The 25,451-nt window shown below is 45.2% G+C and overlaps 1 protein-coding gene across 4 annotated transcripts in view; it reads left to right on the top strand.

Annotated features, from left to right (window-relative positions):
* The window catches only part of LOC145340854 (unconventional myosin-VIIa-like), a 183,212-nt gene that overhangs the window by 86,348 nt on the left and 71,413 nt on the right, over window positions 1–25,451 (top strand). For 3 of the 4 annotated variants that reach the window (XM_080185314.1, XM_080185313.1, XM_080185316.1), the window contains 11 exons: window positions 56–148; window positions 2,553–2,647; window positions 5,572–5,656; window positions 6,930–7,148; window positions 11,608–11,712; window positions 13,170–13,355; window positions 15,883–16,077; window positions 16,525–16,671; window positions 18,798–18,857; window positions 22,044–22,171; window positions 24,216–24,342. In XM_080185314.1, the coding sequence (XP_080041440.1) occupies window positions 56–148; window positions 2,553–2,647; window positions 5,572–5,656; window positions 6,930–7,148; window positions 11,608–11,712; window positions 13,170–13,355; window positions 15,883–16,077; window positions 16,525–16,671; window positions 18,798–18,857; window positions 22,044–22,171; window positions 24,216–24,342 (1,440 nt within the window). The remainder of the gene's footprint in view (window positions 1–55; window positions 149–2,552; window positions 2,648–5,571; window positions 5,657–6,929; window positions 7,149–11,607; window positions 11,713–13,169; window positions 13,356–15,882; window positions 16,078–16,524; window positions 16,672–18,797; window positions 18,858–22,043; window positions 22,172–24,215; window positions 24,343–25,451) is intronic. The other variant, XM_080185315.1, reaches the window with a different exon arrangement.

Below are 25,451 nucleotides of genomic sequence, written 5' to 3'. Positions count from 1 at the left end.
CACGCTTTATTCCACTCTTTGAGTCACTGTGTACTCTCCCTCTTTATGATTCCAGGAGAATGCCCACTTGTGCTGCAAGCAAATCGCCGAATCTGTGATCGGAATCAATGGAGACTGGAAGATAGGAAGAACAAAGATCTTCCTAAAGGTTGTATATATCTGAATGGCTTTGAACAATTAGTGCATATTGCAGACAAAGCTTGCTGTAAACCAGGCCCATCAGTTACGTCAATCTATTCCACAGAGTACCTACAGTGGGGAGCCCCATAATAGACCATTGCATTAGGACTCTAAAAGAATAAAATCAGACTGACCCCACTCAGTGTGCTCCAGTGCTTCCTGGATCAGATACAAGTTTCCAAGCATTAAATCTGAATCAGGGAAGTTTGGCTTGAACTTCAAGGTTTTGTCAGTTGTGGCTCTTCCCAGTGCACTAGCCATCTGATGGAATAGGGGGATGATGGAGGGTTTGGAATGCCCTGGGGCTGCCAACAGTCCCTCTATCTCGTGTCTCTGCCTGTCTCCTGCTGGTGTTATATAAGGAAGCAGGTGATAACCCCACAGCAGATCTACTCCTGTTTCATCATCTCCCTCCTCAACTCCACTTTACCACCCCACCCTCTCCCATATCCTGCCCTTCCCCCTCCTCTTCCTCTCACCTATCTTGCCCTCCTGTTTCTCCACCTTCCCACCTCTCTCCTTCATCTCCCTATTCCCCCTCTCCTTACCTATCCTGTCCCTTATCTATTCTGCCCTTCCCCCTCTCCTCTCTGCCTCTCACCTCACTTATCCCTGCATTCTCCTCTTCCCCTCTCTTCCCTTCTCTCCACTCTCCCACCTCTTTCTTTCTTGGGTGTGTGGTGGGATGCACACGGGAAAGAGTTGAAGACGTGGTTGCCCCAGTGCCCTGAGAATCTTTCGATCTTGAGCACATTATTTTGAACATTTGAAACTGTAGACTATTCAGATCTATGGAAATTTTCTAAGCTGTAAGATTAAAAGTACTTTAGGTAACTAAAACAGACTAAATGTAAACCCTTGCTGAGTCACAGTGGGGTTGGAGTATTCGACCTCTGCTGTAACTTCATCAACAAGAATGTCAAAGACCACAAGCTCAGCAAGGTGCTGGCTATGCTAGACCCTGGACAGGCTCTTTGAATCTGGGACCCTGGAAAATTTGGCCATTGGTGAGGGCAGATTTTACACACATAAACAGGCTCAGTGACTAGGAGAGGGCAGGGCTGAGGGTCCCAATGTTGAGTCTTTCACATTTCTGGGCCACAGAAAAAGAAAGAGAGCTCTGTGTTGATATGGCATCGTTCATGATGTCGGGACCCTTTAGAACCAGTGAAGTATTTTTGAAATGTAGTTATAATGTAGGAAAAGTGGCAGCCAAACTGTGCATAGCAAGCTCCCAGAATCAGAAATGTGACAATGACCAGAGAATGGTTAGGGGATAAATAGTGGTCAGTACACCAGGGATACCTCCCCTGCCTCCTCTTCAAAATAACACCACAGGATCTTTTGCATCCATCCAAGAGGCAGACAGGCCTTGTTTAATGCCTCTTCTGAAAGCTGGCATCTCTGACAGTGTAGCAGTTCTTCTGTATTTGGCTGCCTAGGGATGGCAAAATATAAGGTCAAGGATAGGTTGGAAGTCAGGAGAGATTAAATAACAAAAGTGTCATGGAACACAATACGAAGGGAGTGTAATGGTAGTATTAAAGACTAAAGCCAGCATTAATAGATGAATGAAGAGTAGCACTGTCTGAAAACAAAATAGCAGAATGTATTATTAGAAGAAAAGGGGTCAGTGCTATCTGAAAGCAAAACATGAGAACATGATATAGACTGACATTTGGGGGGACCAAAATGGTCAAAAGAGTTCATGGTCTGAAGTCATTGAACTCAGCGCTGAGTCCAGAAGGCTGTAAATTGCCTCTTCAGTTTGATGAGGCCATGTTCCTTCAGTTTGCATTAGGCTTCACTAGTGCACTGCAACAGGCTGAGGACAGAAATGTGGATTTAAGAGCAAGACAGTGAGTTGAAATGGCAAGCGACTGGAAGGTCAGGGTTATGCTTACAGAATGGAGGTATTCTTGTTTAGTCTCCCCGTTGCTTCACCTGAAAGGAATGTTGGGGCCTTGAATGGTGAGGAGGGAGGAGGTAAAGGGGTGGGTATTACACTTCTACCCCAGAAAATTAGCCTGGGCCTCTGGATCACTAGTCCAGAAACTGCACCACAGTTTCCCTGTATAAAATGCTGAGAGTATCGGAAAATGTGACCATATTTGGCATGAATATTTTCTAAATTTACTTGAGCCTCTGTAAAATGTTCAGAATAAAACTTTTCCATCCCCATCTCCTGACTTCAGCTAGCTTAGTGAAAGGAGGCCATGACTCTGAGGCACAAGGACAGCTCTTTTCCTTCCAGTCAGATAGAACACAACATACTTTACAGAATCCTTGACCTCATACAGATCTATAGCAATATCCCTGCTTTGATAAGCTCTCTGTGTGTTCAGTTCTAAAATGTTTTGCCATCTTTCCAGGAGAATCACCATTTGACTCTGGAGCTCGAGCGAGATAGAATCTTGAAGGCAAAGGCCTTAATGGTTCAGAAAGTGATGCGTGGTTTCAAAGACAGGTGGGTTCTAACAACTGCACAGCACTTCAGCATTCAAAACACTTTGAGCTCAGTTGCCACTCCACTGTGGGATTTCTTTTGCACCCATTCAATACATTCTGTGTAGGACGTGAGCACCTATTTTATCCCTGTGTAACCAGTTGATTCTTTATTAGCCAAGGCATAGAATACAAGAATGGGGAGTGATGCTGAAATTGTGTGAAACATTCACGCAGTCCTGGTCACCACATTACAGAAAAGATGTGATAGCTCTGGAGACAGTGCAGAGGAGATCCATGAGGATATTACTGGAACTGGAGTATTTTAGCTATGAAGAAAGTTTTGGGTAGGCTGGAATTGTATGCCATGGAACAGAGGAGATTGGGTGGTGACATAATGGAAATGTATAGAATTACAAGGGAGCGAGATCTGGTGTCCAGTTCCTGTCTGTTTGATTATATGAGTCTGTTTACTATTGATGCCCACGGTACTTGATTGGTTAAACCTGGATATGGACTCAGAAAAAGAGTCAACAAACTGTAGAACGAACTGGAAACCGGAGCTAAACTGTGGAGCAGACATTTTAAAATGTTGTGAATGAAATCTGTTACACACACAAGAGGTAGTATCATCTCTGCATAGATCCCAGCTAAAATATACAATATTGGATAAAAGAAATAGGGGCATCAGAAAGGTCAAAACCCAAAGGGAGGAGCTTTAAAGTAATTGGTAGAAAGGTTAAAGGAGAGATAAAAAGATACTTTTTCATGCAGAAGTGGTAGGGATCTGGAACTCACTGCCTGAAATGGTGGAAGAGGCAGACACTCTCACCATATTTAAAAAGTGCTTGGATGCCCACTTAAGGAGCAATGATCTGCAGGGCTATGGACCTAATGCAGGGAGGAGGGATTAGGCAAGATGGGCCTTTGTTAACAGTGATAGGCTGAATGGTTTCCTTTTGCATCGTAGATATTTTATAATTCTATGACAGCATTAGCAAGAAATCCAATAGGAGAACCAGTATAGGGCAGCATATCATTTAACACAGAAAGTACTTGTACACTAAATCCATTCCAGACTTCCTCTGGGAGTACAAATGTTCAGTGATGTATAAAGAGCAGAATTATGCAAACCCAGAGATCAGGAGGAGAAGTCAGATTAGAATTAGTTCACACTCAAAAACCAGGTCAAACCTGGGTGATAGCTCTGGGAGCCGATGGTTCACTCACCAGGTGACACTTTACAATATGGACCGTAGAAAGGATGCGAGAGGTAGGTCAGAAAACTACAGACTGGTCAGTCTGACTTTGGTGGTGGACAAATTATTGGAAACAATTCCGAGAAATGAACTGTCACTTAGAAACATGGGTTGTTCAGTGATAGGCAACATGGTTTTGCTAGGGGATGATCACACTTTACTAACTTAATAGAAATTTTTGAGGAAGTAACAAGGAGGATTGATAAGGGTGGTGCAGTGGATATTATCTACACGCATTTCAATAAGACATTTTACAAGGTCCTACATGGCATTCTGGTCAAAAAATGTGAGATGTCATGGGATCCAGGGGAAGGTGGCAAATTGGATCCAAAATTCGCTCAATGACAGGAAACAAAGGGTAATGGTCGATGGATGTATTTGCGAATGGAAGACAGTTTCCAGTGCAGTTCCAAGGGGCTTAGTGTAGGGAGCCCTTTTCATTTGTTGTATATACTAATGATTTAGATTAAGTCTGGGAAGTACGATTGGCAAATTTGTCAATGACAGGAAAATTGGCTGTGTGGTTGAGAGTGACAAGGACAGCTGTTGACTCCAGAATGATAATGATGGTTTGCTTGAGTAGTGGCAAATCGAATTCAATCTGGAAAAGTATGAGGCAAACAAAGCGAGGGAATACTCAGTAAATGGGAGGATTTTGAGAAGGGTTGAGAAAGTGAGAGATCTTGGTGTGAATGTCAACAGGCCCCTGAAGGTGGCAGGACAGGTGGACAAAGTGGTCAACAAAGCCTATAGAATGCTTTCCTTTATCGGGCGAATACAAAAGCAGGGATATAATGAAGGAAATGTATAAAATGCTGGTTAGGCCACAGTTAGAATTTTGTGCATAGCTCTGGAGAGAATGCAGAGGGAATTTAAAGGAATGATGCCAGGGCTTGAAAATTGCAGCTATTGCAGAGATTCAATATGATAGGATTGTTTTCCTTAGAACAGAGGAGGCTAAAGAATGATATAATTGAGATGTACAAAATTATGCAGAGCCTAGACAGGAAAGTCTTATTTCCCCTAGCTGAGGGGTCCATTGCCAGTGAGCACAGATTTAAGATGAGTGGTAGAAGGATTAGAGGGGACATGAGTAAAAACTTTTCACTCAGAGGGTGGCGGGTGTCTGGAATTTGCTGCCTGAATTAGTGATTGAGGCTGAAACACTCAACTCATTTAAAAGGTACCTGGATCTGCATCTGAAGTGCTGAAACCTGCAAGACTACTGACCAGGTATTGAAAGTGGGATCAAAATGAGCTGCCAGTTTTTTCTTCTCTTTTTGACCTGTGCAGATTTGATAGCTGAATGGCCTCTTTCTGCACTGTAACTTGTCTATAGGATGCCTTGAACAATATCTAATGACACTTATTTAGTCATTAATAATCCATTGGCATTAACAATCTATTTAATGACATGCATCAGCTCCAAATCAACCCCTATCATTTCATATAGATGACCAGAGCAGATAGCCTGTTTGCCTGGATGGTTTGTCTGGACAGTCTATTTGGATTGTCCATTCCTTCTCCCTAATTGAGGGAGAGGGCTCTCACCTCCAGATGTCTGGTTGAATGAAGACCAATCATGAAACAGAGACACACAGAATGAAATTAGATATAACAGAAGCATTGAATCTGAAACTTGCAGTGGTTTTACTTTCACATTTTTATTCTGTTATTACTTTTTCAGGAAGAACTTCCTGAGACAGAGGAAAGCAGCCTGTATTATCCAGAGTCACTGGAGAGGATCCCAGTGTCGCAAGAAATATCATTTGGTAACTTCTTCCTTCCCCCTATATTAGCAGCAGCCTATCAGAATCTCTCCAAGGCATGGACGTGCTAACTGGGCGGATAATCTACATTGATTCATTAATTCATGTCATCCCTCAGACTACTAACCATGATGTCACAAGCCCACCCATCCGTGATGTCACTAAGACCGCCTATCTGTGATGTCACTAAGACCACCAATCCATTATGTAATTAAGACCCTAACCATGATGTCATTTTGTATTCAGCTCCCTAGATATCTCCCTATGTGACTCTTATTTACTAACCATCCTGTGAAGTACTTTGGGGGGTTTTGCAATGTTACAATCTATAAATGAATATTGTTTTTTTATTTGTGATATACAGGTCTTTGGAGAGAAAGGGGCTGTGGCATTATTTTGGGTTGATACAGGGATATGGAGAAAAAGGCGGCAGTGAAATTATTTTGGGATGGGATTGATAAAGAGCTTTGGGGAGATAGCGGCACAGTGGGATTAGTTTGAGATTGATAGCGGACAGTGATACAGAGTTATGGGGTAAGCAGGGCAGTGGGATTAATTTGGGATTGATAGAGGACAATGGGAGAGGGCAAGGTCATGTAATTATTTTGGGATTGATACGGGACTATGAGGAAAATCCAAGTCAGTTAGATTAGTTTAGGATTGATACCGGGCTACGATACGAGAACAGTGCAATGGAATTAGTTTGGGAAGATACAGGACTATGGGTGAGACCATTATTAGTTTGAAATTGATTCTTGGCTATAATGAGAGAGCAGAGCAGTGAGATTAGTTTGTAATTGATATAAGGCTATGGGGAGAGAATGGGGCAGTGGGATTAGTTTGTGATTGATATATGGGTATATGGAGAGAGTGGGGCAGTGAAATTAGGTTGGGATTGGTACAAAGCTATTGGGAGAGAGCAGTGCAGAGGAATTAGGTTGAGATTGATACAGGGCAATGGGGAGATAGAGGGGTATTGGGGTTTAGTTTGAAGCTGGTACAGGGCTGTGGGGAGAAAGCAATGTAGAGGAATTAATTTGAGGCTGATACAGGGCTATGGGGGGAGAACAGTACAGAGGAATTAATTTGAGGCTGATACAGGGCCATGGGGGGAGAACGGTGCAGAGGAATTAGGTTGAGATTCCTGTAAGGCTATGGGGAGAGAGTGGGGCATTGGAGTTAATGTTGGCAAGGATTAACACAGCAGGTTCCCTTGTGTAACATGGAGTCCAAAAATTGTATTTGTTTGTGACGATTGTGATTTTTTTTACCCTAGTGGAGGCATGGTTTCCAGAGATTACAGGCGCTATGCCACTCCCAGAAAATAGCTAAAGATTATGAAGAAACCCGCAGGAGGGTGATCCTATTCCAGGCACAGTGTCGCGGATACCTGGTTCGACAAAATCAAAGTAAACGACTGGAAGCCGTAACCATTATCCAAGCCTACACCAGGGGAATGCTGATTCGAAAGAGCTATCATAAAAAGAGGAGAGATGTAAGCAATGGCACAAAGGCTATGAGATAGAGGGGGCGATTCTCCAGCCCCGCTAGCACTAAGTGAAAATCCCACTGGGCTGGTGAATTTGGTGAAATGCCTGTAATGGGATTTGCACCAGGCGTTAGATGGTTTCTGATGCTCAAGGATAGTTCCACCCAGGACCTCACCCAGAAAGGGCAAGAACATGATCTGACCTCATTTGCACTGATTTTCGTCTCATTAGATGAGATGTGTGACCCTCTGACAGTACGACACTCCCTCAGTTTATGGATAACATTGGAATAGTTTAGGTTAGAGGGTCATTAGATTGGTTCCACTGGTCGGCGCAACATTGAGGGTCGAAGGGCCTGTACTGCGCTGTAATGTTCTATGTTCTATTAGTGAGATCAAAGTGGAATACAACTGTGGGAAGTCACCTGCGCCCTAATTATACAGATTCTTAAAAGTGGTGATCAGGTGCCATGGACTCCAAGGGGGAACAAAGAGGTGGGTTCCTCTCAGCACTCACTTCAGGGTGCTCATGGACAAAGCAGCTACCACCATAGTGCAGAAGAGGGTCCTTAAAGGGAGATACGAGTTGCAGAGCTCAGGTGGGGCTAGAGGAGTTCAGACTGGGGGTCTCTCTTGGGATGGGAGTCATGAGGTTAGTCTTCTCTCTGTAGCTTTCAAATGCTTTGAATTATCAGCATGTCAATTTTAAAGATGTGTGAGGTTGCAGGGGACGGTGTTCTCTCTGCAGTTTTTAAAAGCTTTGGAGTACTTTGCTCACTTACATTTCATACTCCATTAACTTTTACAATCTCCTTGAATGGCAGCTCCTGGTTTGTTCAAAGAAGGGATTAGAATTATTTATTTATGTTGCTCTTCACAGTCCATTAACTCCAAAGTGCTTCTCCAAAAGAGCAGCTGTACAGTCTAAATTCACTTTTTAAGGGGATTTTCTTTTCACTCTTATGCCTGAACAGCATGCCTTTATTGGAGACTGCTCTTAGCCAACACAAACAATTGGCACAGCTCAAATAAAAGTCCAAGGGATCCTCAATGTGGATCCTTTCACAGTCACTGTTGAATTCTCTGGATAGATGTGATATGCACTGGCATTGCCCCTGGCACACTGACAGTGCACTTCCAAGAGACGCAGCCTGAAAGGAGGCATGAAGTGGGTGAGGCCTTTGGCAACCACACAGCAGGGTGTTACTTGAGGAGGTATCCTGATGCTGCTGACTGGGGGGGAGTGGGGGTAGCTGGTGATTGAAGGAAAGGCTCATGCTGGTGATTGAAGGGAGGCTTTCAGGTCTGACAGTGCGGCACTCCCTCAATATTGACCCTCCGACAGTGTGGCGCTGCCTCAGTACCAAGCCTCCGACAGTGCAGTTCTCCCTCAGCACTGACCCTCCGACAGTGCAGCACTCCCTCAGCACTGACCCTCCGACAGTGCAGCACTCCCTCAGTACTGACCCTCCGACAGTGCAGTTCTCCCTCAGTGCTGACCGTCCGACAGTGCAGTTCTCCCTCAGTGCTGACCGTCCGACAGTGCAGTTCTCCCTCAGTGCTGACCCTCCGACAGTGCAGTTCTCCCTCAGTGCTGACCCTCCGACAGTGCAGTTCTCCCTCAGTGTTGACCCTCCGACAGTGCAGTTCTCCCTCAGTGCTGATCCTCCGACAGTGCAGTTCTCCCTCAGTACTGACCCTCCGACAGTGCAGTTCTCCCTCAGTGCTGACCCTCCGACAGTGCAGTTCTCCCTCAGTGTTGACCCTCCGACAGTGCAGCACTCCCTCAGTGCTGACCCTCCGACAGTGCGGCACTCCCTCAGTGCTGACCCTCCGACAGTGCAGTTCTCCCTCAGTGCTGACCCTCCGACAGTGCAGTTCTCCCTCAGCACTGACCCTCTTGACAGTGCAGTTCTCCCTCAGTGCTGACCCTCCGACAGTGCAGCACTCGCTCAGTGCTGACCCTCCAACAGTGCAGTTCTCCCTCAGTGCTGACCCTCTGACAGTGCAGCACTCCCTCAGTACTGATCCTCTTGACAGTGCAGTTCTCCCTCAGTGCTGACCCTCCGACAGTGCAGCATTCCCTCAGTGCTGACCCTCCGACAGTGCAGCACTCCCTCAGCGCTGACCCTCCGACAGTGCAGCATTCCCTCAGTGCTGACCCTCTGACAGTGCAGCACTCCCTCAGCACTGACCCTCCGACAGTGCAGTTCTCCCTCAGCACTGACCCTCCGACAGTGCAGCACTCCCTCAGCACTGACCCTCCGACAGTGCAGCACTCCCTCAGCACTGACCCTCCGACAGTGCAGCACTCCCTCAGCGCTGACCCTCTGACAGTGCAGCATTCCCTCAGCACTGACCCTCCGACAGTGCAGTTCTCCCTCAGCACTGACCCTCCGACAGTGCAGCACTCCCTCAGCACTGACCCTCTGACAGTGCAGTTCTCCCTCAGCACTGACCCTCCGACAGTGCAGTTCTCCCTCAGCACTGACCCTCCGACAGTGCGGCACTCCCTCAGTTCTGACCCTCCAACTGTGGAGTGTTGCCTCAGTACTGACCCTCCGACAGTGCAGTTCTCCCTCAGTGCTGACCCTCTGACAGTGCAGTTCTCCCTCAGTACTGACCCTCCGACAGTGCAGTTCTCCCTCAGTGCTGACCCTCTGACAGTGCAGCTCTCCCTCAGTACTGACCCTCCGACAGTGCAGTTCTCCCTCAGTGCTGACCCTCCGACAGTGCAGTTCTCCCTCAGTGCTGACCCTCCGACAGTGCAGCACTCCCTGAGTGCTGACCCTCCGACAGTGCAGTTCTCCCTCAGCACTGACCCTCTGACAGTGCAGTTCTCCCTCAGCACTGACCCTCCGACAGTGCAGTTCTCCCTCAGCACTGACCCTCCGACAGTGCAGTTCTCCCTCAGCACTGACCCTCTGACAGTGCAGTTCTCCCTCAGTACTGACCCTCCGACAGTGCAGTTCTCCCTCAGTGCTGACCCTCCGACAGTGCAGTTCTCCCTCAGTGCTGACCCTCCGACAGTGCAGTTCTCCCTCAGTGCTGACCCTCTGACAATGCAGTGCTGCCTCAGTACTGACCCTCCAACTGTGGAGTGTTGCCTCAGTACTGACCCTCCGACAGTGTGGCGCTCCCTCAGCACTGACCCTCTGACTGTCCGGCGCTCCCTCAGCACTGACCCTCTGACTGTCCGGCGCTCCCTCAGCACTGACCCTCTGACAATGTGGCACTCCCTAGGCACTGACCCTCTGACAATGCAGCGCTTCCTCAGCACTGGTCCAGTTACAGTGCGACCCTCCGACAATACGACACTCTCTCAGTAGTGACCGTCAGTAGTGCAGCACTCCCTCAGTACCGACATTCCGACAGTATGGCACTCTCGCAGTACTGACCCTCTGACAGTGCAGCACTCCCTCAGTACCGACATTCCGACAGTATGGCACTCCCTCAGTACTGACCCTCTGACAGTGCAGCACTCCCTCAGTACTGACCCTCTGACAGTGTGGCACTGCCTCAGCACTGATCCACCGACAGTGTGACCCTCCAACAGTGCAGCACTCCCTCAGTACTGACCCTCTGACAGTGCAGCACTCCCTCAGTACTGACCCTCTGACAGTGTGGCGCTGCCTCAGTACTGACCCTCTGACAGTGTGGCGCTGCCTCAGCACTGACCCTCTGACAGTGTGGCGCTGCCTCAGTACTGACCCTCTGACAGTGTGGCACTGCCTCAGTGCTGACCCTGTGACAGTGCAGCACTCCCTCAGTGCTGACCTTCCGACAGTGGACTGATGCCTCAGTACTGACCCTCTGACAGTACGGTGCTTCCTCAGTGCTGACCCTGTGACAGTGCGACACTTCCTCAGTACCAACCCTCTGACAGTACAGCACTCTCACAGTACTGACCCACCGACAGTGCGACGCTCCTTCAGCACTGACCCTCTGACAGTACAGCACTCTCACAGTACTGACCCACCGACAGTGCGACGCTCCTTCAGCACTGACCATCTGGCAGTGTTGTGCTCCCTCAGTACTGACCCATCTGATAGTGCAGCTGTCCCTCAGTACTGACACACCAGCAATGTGTTGGGGAAAGAGGTGTGTGTGTGTGTGTGTGTGTGTGTGTGTGTGTGTGTGTGTGTGTGTGTGTGTGTGTGTGTGTGTGTGTATATGTTGGGGGGAGGGTCTGTGTGTGTGCAGGGAAGAGGGTCTGTGTGTGTGTGGGGGGGAGGGTCTGTATATGTGTGTGGGGTGGGTCTGTATATGTGTGTGTGGGAGAGTCTGTGTGTGTGGGGGGGGAGGGTCTGTATATGTGTGTGGGGTGGGTCTGTATGTGTGTGTGGGAGAGTCTGTGTGTGTGGGGGGGGAGGGTCTGTGTGTGTAGGGGATTGTGGATGATTAGACAGTATGAGTTAATAAGTCGAAATATCTTTAAGTATTTCTCTTTTTAAATGTTTTGTAGATGCAGAGACGTGTTGAAGCTCAGAAGCTTCACTTTGCTGAGGATCCCAGGCAGCAGGCAGTGAGCCTGAAGCATGTGCAGCTACAGGCTGACGATATGAAACAGGTCTGAGTATATCCTGACAACCCAATCTCAATAACACTTTACTGAACAATTCTCACCGATCAATCTTTTACATTTAATGGCTGCCATCCAGCATTTGTCATGTTCCCCCATATCTAAGAAATGAGACCTTCTCCCCCACAACAGCTCCAGGATGCACTGAACTCCAGCTCTGGCTCATTTATCACAGCCTGGGAGAGACAGCTCAACAAGACCTAGCACTCAAACTGCTCCAATTAAAAAATACTTCACTATTGGAAACAAAAACACCTCAAACAGAAACTTATTTCTAATGCCGTGCTTTAAAGTGACTAATTAAATTAAAATTCCTTTTATGAAGTGGATGAATTTCACAGTTTTCTGGGGAGCACAAGGTAGTTTTCTGTAGAACCTCGGCAGCCTTATGTCAAGGCGTGAAAGAGGGATTTACAGTAAATGTTAAGAAGGAAGATTTGCATTTAAATAGCACCTTCCACCACCTCAGGGCACCTGAAGGCCTTTACAGACAGTCGCAGAAGATGTAAGTTTGAGTCCAGACCCAGTACTTGCTGGCAGAAGAAATATTTATAATGTGGTTCAACAAGCTGATAATCAGTTCCTTACATCACTTCCTCATCATTCCACAAAGGGAAATGGAGTATTTGTGAAGATAAGCTAACAAAAAAACATTGTGCCTCTCGTTGCAAATCTTTAGCTCATGGCTTTAGCTGCTTTGGAAATACGTTTGGCCACCTTGGAAGATTTTGCGCAAAGACTAACCAAACTCTCTCTTCCAGCATCCCCTGCAAAGTTGTACCATTTCGCTTTTGTTGTCTCTCATACTTGATATCAAAATGTGCCACCTCACACACTTCTGCACTGCATTTATTTACCCATTCCACAGCCTGTTCTCTCGAAGCCTATCACTATCTTTCTCAGGATGGATAGCCTGTTGCAGTGACATTAGTTGCAAGACAAACATTGGCCAGGAGGACACTGGGAAACACTTGCTCACTTTCCGCTGAACAGTGGCACAAGATTTTTACATCCATCCAAGAGGACAGCTTGATTTCTCATTTGAAAAATGGCATCTCTGGCAGTGTGGCACCCTGTCAGCCCTGCACTGGAGTGCCAGCCTAGATTTCTGTTCTGCTCAGTTTTGGAGTTATGGTGAGGGGATGGAGGGTGGGTCAGGGGGGATTTGAACTCATGTCCTTTTGGACTACCCAGTGCACAAGGTAGGCACTGTGCAGTAACTCTGTGGGTGGAACTACGCTTGATGTAACCTAAACTGCGAGCTGAACCAGTCTGGAGATTCCCAGACTCCTGGCAGGAGCTATAGGTTTGGAAGTGGGTCATGGCAAGCTGTAAGTGTAGGTGTCCACTGAAAAGTGAACACCTTTGTAGTGTTGTTTCTGTTTTTTCCAACATCTTCCGATTCTTCAGTTCTGTGCTAAATCTAAGCTCTGCTCTTTCTGAAGGAACGTCTGTCACGAATAGCCAAGCTGGACATGGAGATGGAGAGACGGCAGAGGGAGGAGTACATTAAAAAGCATCAGAAATCCAAGACGGAGTCCTTTAATGAACTCGACATTGTGGACAATATCTTCGCCTTTTTGCCCGCTGTATTGGCTGGCCAGGAGGACCAGAGTCCTCGGGGTTTCAAGGTAACTGACCATTTGGGAAATTGTAACCAGAATTTGCCCAGTGATCCTGAGCTGCCTGTGAAGGGAATTAGTGTGCGGGGAACATGGCTCAGAGAGACTGGGCATCATTTTCACAAAGGTGTGCTATGAATCAGACACTATAATTATTTCCGGCAGATTTTACAATCACTCACTTGGGATTTCTGCCTGAATTATTGGGATTTCTGATAGCATCACTGAATTTCAACCTTATCACAGGTAAACATTATCATTGGAATCTCAGTATAAATCACTGGGATTTCTGCCTCTGTCACTGGAAACACTTACTATATCATGGGGTCTCTGTCTTTCATCAGTAACATCTCCATCTACATTACTGGGATGAAAACAGAAAATGCTGGCTAAATGCAGCAAGTCTGTAGAAGGGTCATGTGGACGCAAAACGTTACTCTTTCCACAAATGTTGCCAGACCTACTAAATTTTTCCTACATTTTCTGTTTTTATTTCAGATATCCAGAATCTGTAGTATTTTGTTGACATTGATGCCTGTCTGTATGACGAGGATCCCTGTGTCACTGGGAACATTCTCTGGATCATTGGGAACTCTGTATCATTGCAAACACTCTGTGTATCACTGCGAACATTCTGTGTATCACTGGGAACACTCACTGTATCAATGGGATTTCTGTATCACTGGGAACACTCTCTGTATCACTGGGAACACTGTGTATCACTGGCATTTCTGTATTACTGGGAGCACTCTGTGTCACTTGGAACACTCTCTGTAACATTGGGAACACTCTCTGTAACATTGGGAACACCCTCTGTATCACTGGAATCTCTGTATCACTGGGAACACTCTCTGTACCACTGGAATTTCTGCACCACTAGAAACACTCTCTGTATCACTGCGAATACACTCTGTCTCACTGGGAACACTCTGTCTCACTGGGATCTCTGTATCACTGGGAATACTCTCTGTCTCACTGGGAACATAATCTTTACTAGTGTGCTCTCTATATCACAAGGAACACTCTTTGTGTTGCTGAGAACACGCTCTTGATCACTGAGATCTCTGTACCACTGGAAATACCCTCTGTATCTGTGAGATTTCTGTGTCTCTGGAATCTCTGTATCTCTGGGACCCCTGTATCACTGGGAATGCTCTGTATCACTGGGAACACCCTCTGTATTACTGGGGTCTCTGTATCACTGGGAACACATTCTGTATCACTGGGATCTCTGTATGACTGGTAACAGTCTGTGCACCACAGTGAACACTGTCTGTACCACTGGAATTTCTGTACCATGGGAAACACTGTCTGCATCACTGGGAACACCCTCTGTCTCACTGGAAGCACTCTCTGTCTCACTGGGATTTCTGTACCACTAAAAATACCCCCTGTATCACTGGGTTCCCTGTCTCAGTGGGAACATTCTCTGTCTCACTGGGAACACAGTCTTTATTACGGGGATCTCTGCACCACAGGGAACACTCTCTGTATCAATCAGATCTCTGTATCACTGGGAACACTCTGTATCACTGGGAACACTTTCTGTATCACTGGGATCTCTGTATCACTGGGAATACTTTCTGTATCACTGAGAAGACTCTCTGTATCACTGGCAATACTCTCTGTATCATTGGGAACATTCTCTGTATCACTGGGATCACTGTATCACTGGGAACACTCTCTGTAAAATTGAGTACACACTATGTATCACTGGGAACCCACTCTGTATCACTGGGAACACCTCATGTATCACTGGGAACACTTTCTTAACACTGGGAACACCTTCTTATCACTGGGAAGACTCTTTGTATCACTGGGAACATTCTCTATATCACTGGGAACACTTTCTTAACACTGGGAACACCTTCTTATCACTGGGAAGACTCTTTGTATCACTGGGAACATTCTCTATATCACTGGGAACATTCTCTGTATCGCTGGCAACACTCTCTGTATCGCTGACAACACTCTGTATCGCTGGCAACACTCTGTATCACTGGCAACACTCTATCACTGGCAACACTCTCTGTATGACTGGGATCTCTGTATCACTGGGAACACTCTCTGTATCACTGGGATCTCTCTAACACTGGGAACACATTCTGTATTACTGGGATCTCTATACCGCTGGGAACATTCGAGTATTGCTGGGAACCCTCTCTTTATCACTGGGATCTCTTACCACTGGGAACACTCTCTGTATCACTGGGAACATTATCTCTATCACTGGAGTCTCTGTATCACTGGCAACTCTCTCTGTATTACTGGGAGCTCTCTTTATCGCTGGAGCTCTCTCTTTATCACTGGGAAGCCTGTACCACTGGAAACACTCTCTATTGCTGGGAACACTCTCTGTATTACTGGGATCTCTGTTTTACTGGGATTTCTATATCACTGGGAACATTCTAGTGTTGCTAGGAACCCTCTCTTTATCACTGGGATCTCTGTACCACTGGGATCTCTGAAATACTGGGAACACTGTTTGTATGACTGAGATCTCTTCCTCCTGCTCATGCTGTTGATTTCTTTTCAGGACTTGGAAGTGAAACAGGAGTTTGATCTGGATGATATCTCTCTGCCTTCTGAGTCTGATGAAGAGGATGATCTTGCCCAGTACACCTTTCCAAAATATGCTGCCACTTACTTCCAGCGCTCCGCAACTCACACTCACATTCAGCGAGCTCTCCGCTACCCACTGCTCTTTCATGAAGATGAAATTGATTCTCTAGTAAGTGAATTCCTACCATCTGGAGGAGAAATTTACTCATTGACTTCAGGGTGACTGCATCAATAAAAGATATATCAAATAAAAGAGACATAGTTTCCTCAATCTGTCACAGGTCAGTGCACAGGATTCATGGGACAGTGTTCTTTTAACAAAGTGAGTATTTGAGTTAAGAATATTCTTACAATGAGAGATATTTGGACTGAATGCTTGTGATTTTACACTGACAAAGAATGGTATTAGTAAAATCAATACTGACAGAAAAGGGATAGATTATGGGCCCTATGAGGTGATTCATTGGACAGTGTTAAAGTCCAGGTGTTTAGTGACCTGTAGGATAGAATTGAGGTGGAATTCATTTCTAAGATTCTATCTATTAATTGGTATGACAGGGATCTTTGATTCCGAATGTGTGTGTTCTTATTAATGTGAAAACTTTGTCCACCTTAGGCTTCCATGGCAGTCTGGACTATTATTCTGAGATTCATGGGAGATCTGCCAGAGCCCAGGACATATGCTCAGCCCTCTGAGAAGCGCAACAACTCCATTGGCAAGATGTCCAAGGTTCACTTGGCCACTGATCAGGCTGTGAGTGAGGTATAGTTAACTCTATAAATGCTGATACAATGCTACCTGCTGTTGTCTGGAGTTTGTACATGAGAATTAATACTTGAACCAGAATGTTACCCATATCCTTATTCTTTTGATTAGTGTCGTTTAGTCCAATTCTGTTGCTTATATTGGTTTGAATGTTGACTGATTTAGTCTACAGTGATATTCCAATATAGACCTCATTGTTTCCTTAATTTATTCTTTCTTGGGATGTAGGAGTCACTGCAAGACCAGCATTTGTTACCCATCCCTAGTTGTCCTTGAACTGAGAACTAGGCGATTTCAGAGGGCAGTTAAGAGAGCGTTACTGTGGATCAAGGAGCAGATTTTCTGTAATCGTTACATCGGGCGTATAGTATACAAACGTGCGAATAAGAAGCAGCTGTGGGCCAGTCGGCCCTTCAGAACTGCTGCTCCATTTGATAAGATCATGGCTGATCTGATAGTAAACTCAAATCTACATCCCACCTTTCCCAGATAACCTATCACTCTGCCTAAATACCATGAACTCATCCCACTTCTCTGCTATAACCTCTTTAATAATAGCTTCTAACATTTTCCCTATGACAAATGTTAAGCTAACTGGCCTATAGTTTGTGTCTCCCTCATTTTTTAAATAATGGAGTTACATTTGTGTATTCCAATCTATGGAACCTTCCCCAAATCTAGGAAATTTTGGAAAATTAAAACACTACATCAAATATCTCATTAGTCACTTCTTTTAAGAACCTAATATGAAGTCCATCAGGACAGGTATTTTTGTTATCCGTAGCTCTAATAATTTACTCAGTACCACTTCTCTAGCGATTGCAATTTTCCTGAGTTCCTCCCTTCCTTCCATTCCAACACACTCACCACAGCAGGACTATTTGATGAGCTGAATATTGTCATGTACTCTTTTCCCCAATTGGAAGTAGTGTTTACATAGCACTCTCCTACGTCTGACAGTCCGCGCACCTGCTGATAGATTCCATCTCAATAGGCCTTCAGGTTTCACTTACCTCTTTCCAGGAGAGTTTTGCTAATTCTCAGGGATTGGTGATCAGAAGAAATGATTTAGGAACTGGCCTTGTCAGTCAGAGGCAGATGGATGGTCTGGACAGTTCCTGCCTTTATGGTTTGAGTGGGCTGCCTGGTGACCACCTGCCAATTTATCCCACACTCTAGGAGAGGTGGAGCAATGGTTTTGTCAATAGACTAGCAATACCAAAGCAAGACTTGGAGACCCAGGTTCAAATCCTGCCATGGCAGATAGTGGAATTTGAATTCAATAAAAATGTAATTTAAGTCTTATAAAAAAACTAATGATGACCATGAAACCATTGTTGATTGTTGTAAAAACCCATCTGGTTCACTAATATCCCTTTGGGGAAGGAAATGTAGTGCCCTTACCTGGTCTACTGCCCTTACCTGGCCTACATTTAACTCTAAACCCAGCAATGTGGTTGATTCTCAAATGCCTTTGAATTGGAAGACATTTAGGGGAGGTCAATAAATGAAGGCCAGCCCACGATCTTCATGTCCCATAAAAATTAATGTAAAAAAATTAGAGAATGATATGTCTTACATCTTAGTGCCTTCCTTTGAGCCAGAGGATATGTAGAGGATGGGAGACTGAAAACTCCTGCACCATTATTAAGGATTATTATGTCCTGGGACCCAGAAGATCAATTGAAGAAAGACCAACAGAGGTAATTCTCAGGGTAGGATGTTCCCACCACCATAACATTTTCTAGTCCCTTCACACAGCGCCCCCACCACCCCCAGCAGGTTCTCCCTTAACAGCAGCATGGGTGAACCACACAAAATGCCATAAACATCAGCAGGACTGAAACATCTTGCCAGGGGCCTATGGTGAGCCATCTTCACCACTGGAAAATACATTGCAGAGTGGAGGCGGGGGCGTGGGGGTGTGGAGGGGCGGGGGCGGTGGGGGTGGATATGGGTGCAATTCTGCCCTCAATCTTTTGGCCAGCAGCAGTGAATTTTCTTACAAGGGAGAAAAGAACAAGGAACATCTGGAAGTTTTTCAAGGTTTCAGAAATCATGAGGATTTGAAGAGCAGTAAAGATCCGCTGTGGACAGTAACTCAAGCTTTCATTCATTTCCAGGGTCCAAATCATGGCAGAAACTCCAAGAATTTGAACAAGAAACTCTCCTCAAAGTTAAATGTGAGTGACCTCAAAACCGACATTGTCATCATGGTAATACGTCAGGACATGTGTACAGTGTTAGTACATGTTAGTCACGTGGACTTACTGCTGGGTGACAGTGACAGTTGGTTGTGTTCCTTATGAGGTTTTTCCCTGTTTGATAACCCATGGTCACGACGTAAGGTCAGTGTATTTATTTCATTATTCTGCCACAGAAACCAGTGGTTTCCCATTTTGTGACATATTCTGTCAGCTCCACTGTAAGCTGTTGGGTTTAGGAGAATTGGATATTTTGGTACTGGGGATGTTTTTGTTGGTGAAGGACTGTTGAGAGTTATGTTGCAGTTTATCTCCCCCTACATGCTAATATCTCAGCTTTGATATTAATTTCCACACAGCAGGCAAGGGCCACTGGTTAATCCCTGAAAAAAAAACCAGGAAATGCATTCTCAACCTGCCATATAAGTAGCTGGTGCTGTTTTTGTGGAGGTGGTTTTCAAGTCATGCACGTATCCCACATTGGGAAGGGTTATGACTCTTCATTATTGTATTGAAAAAGGCTCCCAACAGTGTAACCAGGAGCCTGATTTAAATTGAACTACTGCCAGCAAGGTTTCACAACACCAGGTTAAAGTCCAACAGGTTTACTTGGTAGCTAAAGCCACAAGCTTTCGCAGCGCTGCCCCTTTATCAGGTAAGACATAAACTCAATTTACAAAATAATGGTTGGAATGAGAGTCTTTACAGGTAATCAAGTCTTAAAGGTACAGACAATGTGAGTGGAGAGCACAATAAGCACAGGTTAAAGAGATGTGTATTGTCTCCAGCCAGGATAGTTAGTGAGATTTTGCAAGCCCAGGCAAGTTGTGGGGGTTACAGATAGTGTGACATGAACTCAAGATCCCGGCTGAGGCTGTCCTCATGTGTGCAGACCTTGGCTATCAGTCCCTGCTCAGCGACTCCGGGTTGACTCTAATTCTCCACATCATGCCAGCCAGGTTTGCCAGGACTGGGGGAAACTGGGAGATGAAAGGGAGATGGAAACTGCCAATTCCAGAATGGATGTGCCTTTTACAGGCCTCCTTGGCCTATGTACTGGAGAAGTAGCAGATTTCCCCTAGCCCCGACCCTTAAAGCAAAAATCTTCACCTCCCCCACTACCACCTCTGCTGATTCCAGCCTCTCTCTGGCCTGTCTTGCTCCTGATTATTTCCATCCCCCACCTCCACAAACCCCCAGTTTGCAACCTGGCCCCTGAAATCAGCTGATTCTCCCCCTCTGCACCCCCCCCCCCCAATACCCCTAGCATTCAATTACAGTTTGACATATGATTGTCATCTCGAGTGTCTCCTCATTGTCACCTCTTGATGCTGCTATCTTGCTGGCAATGAGCCAGCCTGTCAGACGGAAAATGCAAGAACAAAAGAATGATCTTGAGGTCCTACTCTTAGATTGTCCCCAACTTTGCCAGGTTTCCACCCCAGATCCTCCCCATAAGTAACTAAGCCATTCACCAATCTTATTGAGTGTGTTCGCAGCTGTCTGGAAACTAGAACAGATGCTTCTTTAAAAATACCTGACCAAACCTCACCATTTTCACAGTGGCAAATTGTCCTGGCATTTGGAAATAGCAATCCAACTTTTTCTTTATCCTTTCCTGGAATGTGGCTAACCATCCCGGATTGCCCCAACAAATGTTTTGATGACCTGCCTTAGTCATAGTCATAGAGGTATAGAGTTTCATAGCACAGGAAGAGGCTTTTCAGTCCATCTTGTCTGCACCAGCCACTAAAAGTCACTACCATATCTGCTTCCACTACCTCCTCCAGCAACGAGTTTCAGGCACCCACTACTCTCTGTGTAAAAGATCTACCTTGTACATTGCCTTTAAACATTGCCCCTTGCACCTTGCACCTTAAACCTCTGGCCCCTTGTAATTGACTCTTCCACCCTGGGAAAAAGATTCTGACTATGCATTCCATCCATGCCTCTCATAATCTTGAAGACTTCTATCAGGTCTCCCCTCAACCTCTGTCGCTTCAGTGAGAATAAACCAAGTTTGTCCAACCTCTCCTTATAGCTAATGCCCTCCATACCAGACAACATCCTGATAAATCTTTTCTGTACCCTCTCCAAAGCCTCCACATCCTTCTGGTAGTGTGGTGACCAGAATTAAACACTATATTCCAAGTGCAGGCTAACTAAGCTTATATAAAGCTGCAACATGACTTGCCAATTTTTAAACTCAATACCCTGGCCGATGAAGGCAGGCATGCCATATGCCTTCTTGACTACCTTCTCCACCTGCATTGCCACTTTCAGTGACCTGTGCACTTGTACACCCAGATCCCTTTGCCTATCAGTACTCTTAAGGGTTGTGCGATTTACTGTTTATTTCCTATCTGTATTAGACCTTCCAAAATGCATTGCCTCACACTTGCCTCTCCAAGTAGAGATTAATTCCATCCCTTAGAATCTTTTCCAATTATTTCCCTACTATGGATGTTCGATTCACTGGCCTGAAATTACCTGGTTTTTCCCTATTTCCTATCTTGAATAATGGATGGTACCACACTAGCTGTCCTCCAGATCTCTGACAACTCTCCTGTGGCCAGAGAGGATTTGAAAATTAGCATCAGAGCCCCTGCAATCTTCTCTCTTGCCTCACACAGCAGCCTAGGATACATCTCATCTGGGCCTGGGGATTCATCCACTTTTATCTTGAACCATTGCAGTCCATATGTAGGTGCACCCATTGTGCTGTTAGAGAGTGAAATCCAGGGATTTTTATCCCGTGACAGTGAAGGAATGGTGAAATATTTCCAGGTCGCGATGGTGAGTGGCTTGGAGGCAAACTTGCGGGTAGTGGTGTTCCCATGTATCTGCCACGCACCCTCCCAGCAACACAACTAGTAGTCTGGGACACATATTTTTATTCATTTAAGGGATTTGGGCCTCACTGGCTAGACCAGCATTTATTATCTATCCCTAGTTGCCCTTGAGAAGGTGGGTGGTGAGCTGCCCTCTTGAACAATTGCATCCATGTGGTATAGGTACAGTGCACTTAGGAAGGGAATTCCAGGATTTTGACCCAGCGACAGTGAAAGAAAAGCAATATATTTCCAAGTCACTTCACAACCTGCAATGCTGTAAATCTGGTTCCAAAATGCTCTAGTAACGTTGGCCTTCTGGTTGATGTCGCAGGTTCTAGAGGATCTATCGTGTGGAGAGGAGACAGTTTTGGGTGAAAATTCTATCACAGACAGACCAATGTCAAACCTGGAAAAACTTCATTTCATTATTGGCAATGGCATTGCCAGACCCAACATCAGGTAATTCCTGCCCAAGCTGTAATTAAATGTCTTTTCCTTCCTTCCATTGATTTTGCAGCATTACGTACAGAAGTTGTCAAAAGTGTCCTGGAAGATTGAGTGCATTATCATAAGCTTTCCACAACTGACTTCAAATATTGTTTCCTCAAGGAGATTGGCCTGGCAGGATGAGGGTTCACCCATTTAAAACAGAAATAAGGTGAAATTATTTCTCTCAGAGGATCATGTGTTTTGAACTCTCTTCCTGAAAAGGCAGTGGAAGCAGTCTTTGAATATTTTTAAGGCAGAGGTGAATTGATTCTTGGTAAGCAAAGAGGGTGATAGAGTATTGGGGGTAAGTGGGTGCAGATTTGAGGTTACTGTCAGATCAGCCATGATCTTATTAAATGCTGGAGCAGGCTCGAGGGGCTGAATGGCCCACTTCTGCTCCTTGTCCTTGTTTGTGTGATCTTTTCCTTTCTGTCAGTTGTTATTTGCTAAGTTATTCATATGCTGGTAATCCTCATGTGTGCTGCCAATAATCAGGTGAAAATTTCTTTTAGTCATTTTTGATGCAAGTTGAATGGAGTTTTCTGGATTATTTGTTATCCTTTTTAAATACAGTTGTCATGTTGGTTTATTGCTAAGCAGTGTGACTTTTCCAGCACTAGTCAATGCCCTAGTGACAACCATCAACATTTGTCCCTCACCTCTCTTCATGCCCATGAATAAATGTCTGGTTTGTTTGAAGCTACCTGAGCCTCTGTGAAATCTCCACTTTGTTCGCATCAAAGTTATTCAAGCTATTAAAGTCATTTTGGTATATGGAGAGTGTGTGAGTAAGTACCTTCTCAATGGCTCTAATTGATGAGGATGCCATGCAGCTTCAGAATCTTGTTAACACTGTTGTGGGGCCTCAGTTTTACTCTAACAACTGTCTTCATGTTCAAGTCTGCAACAATTTCTTGTTATCTTTAGCATCAGCAGTTCTATAAATGTCCACACTCTTTGTCCCTGAGTATCATAGAATGATTCCAGCGCAGAAGGGGACCATTTGTTCCATCATGTCCATGTCTGTTCTCTGTCCAAGCTACTCAGTAACTCCATTTCCTGGCCTTTCCCCCACAGCTCTATGTTTTTGGTCTCCTCCGATAATGATCAAATTCCCTTTTGAATGATTGAATCTACCTCCACCACATTCTCAGGCAGTGCATTCCAGGTTCTAACCACATGCCATGTAAAAGAAGTTTTCCCTTATGTCATCTTTGGTTCTTTTGACAATCACCTTATTTCTGTGTCCCTCTAGTTCTCCATGCTTCTGCCAATGGAAACAGTTTGTCCTGATCGACTCTGTCCGGACCCCTCATAATTTTGAACATCTCAAGCAAACCTCCTCTCAATCTTTCCTCAGAACAGACTCAGCTCTTCCAGTTCACTGTAACTGAATGTTTTCATCCCCGGAATCATTCTCAGAAATATTTTCTGCACATTAAACACAATATTTCAGCTGAAGTCAAACCAGTGTGTTATAAAGGTTTACATAATTTCATTGTTTTGGTACCTGATGCCCCTATTTATAAAGCCAAGATCCCAGATGCCTTATTAACCATGTTCTCAAGAAGCCCTGCCACTGTTAATGCTTTGTAGACATACCACCTGGTTCCTCTGCTGTACCAATTTTAAAATTGTATCCTTTAATTTAGATTGCGTCTTCTTGTTCTTCCTTTCATTTATTTTCCTGTATTAAATGTCACCTGCCACCTTTCACAGGCCCTGAAATTCCTCAGGAGTTTTACAGATCTTCCCCTTGGAGGACCAGCAGGAGAACACCCAGAACTCCAAGTCAAACTGCTTTTACAATTGTTACAATCATTACAGTCAATACAATGCTCCTCTCAGCTTTCTCCCCGAAGAAATGGACTTTTCCACACCTGCCACCATTACACCCGCCACAGGCAGGAGTGGAAAACCCTACCCATTGTGTTAGCAGTAAACTGAAAGAGCATTGGATATGTCTCTGTCAATAACTGGTTCCTTTCTGATTGTTTTCTTGTTCTTAATACAGGGATGAGATTTACTGTCAGATCTGCAAGCAGTTGAGCCAGTGTTACAACAAGAATGTTTATGCCAGAGGGTGGATTCTAATGTCTCTCTGTGTTGGCTGCTTTCCACCTACAGAAGGGTTTATAAAGGTTAGTTTCACTGTGTTTCTCTGACTCAGCTAACTTGTTCCATGTTCACACTCTGCATTTGACTTGATGCTTCTTCATTTGAAGGCCAGTTCAGCAAGTACCCCCACCTTCCACATTGTCCACGTGTCCAGTTTGAGAATTTATTCAAGATAGTAATTGAAAATGGAGTTGCTGATTGCTGAGAGTCATTTTCCTTGTTGTGAAATGTGTTTGTTTGCTGCTCGTCCCTTTTGTGAATTGGTTTATTGGCCTTTGGTGGTTTTACTTGGACTTGAGTGAGTGAGGTTGTTCATGGTGGCAGTATGCCAGGCTGGCATGTGTGCCACATTGTAAAGAAAGGCAGCCAGCAGCTTGTTGGGCCTCCTTCCAGCTTGGATACCAGTTAATGTTTGAAGCCGCAGGAATTGTGTTTGATCCCAATTGACCCAATTTTCACAATCGCTTTGTCAGATAAACCAGGAGTGGTGTGAGGCCCAGTTTGAAATGCTGCTGTCTTGAGGTGCCAAACCCAACTGGAAAGGAGGAGTTGGCACTTTCCTGGCTAGTTGCACTGTCTGTGTTCATTGTTGAGTTGGTACAACTCCATATGCCAATTGCAAATACCTCAGCCAGATCCTCCCTTCTTTCCGGTAAGTTGATATTGCCAAAGGTCCGTCTGATCTTGTCCCCTTGTCGATTTTCTCCTGGGACTTTCAGATTCTCTAAACCCAGTGTGAGACCTGGGGATTAGCTGGCACATGGGCAAATTGCCAACCACTCATTTTAAATAGTTAAGAAACAGTGTGAGATGCACACCTGAATTCCTGATTTTATCCCTTATTGGATGAGGAAGATCCAGGGATGATGTACAATTACCTGTAATGTTCTTTCTTGTGGTTTGAATCCTTGGACACTGATGGGCAAAACACCAGGATTTTGCTGTAATAAAAAGAATATGACTGCACTGGATAGGGAGACTTTCAAGGATGACAGCAGAAATGTGTAGGTATTACATTATCAGGAAAGGATTAACAGTCTGGGTCCCTTCTGTCTTGAAAATAGAAGCTTATGGGTAACCTAATTGAGGTCTTTAACATTATAAAAGATTGCTAGTGGAGACAGAGAGAATG

This window comes from Carcharhinus amblyrhynchos, chromosome 3 (assembly GCF_965287045.1).
Source record: "Carcharhinus amblyrhynchos chromosome 3, sCarAmb.v2.hapA, whole genome shotgun sequence".
Lineage (NCBI taxonomy): Eukaryota > Metazoa > Chordata > Chondrichthyes > Carcharhiniformes > Carcharhinidae > Carcharhinus > Carcharhinus amblyrhynchos.
Note: the sequence above shows the minus strand (reverse complement) of the source record. Positions and strands in the feature narration are given on the sequence as shown.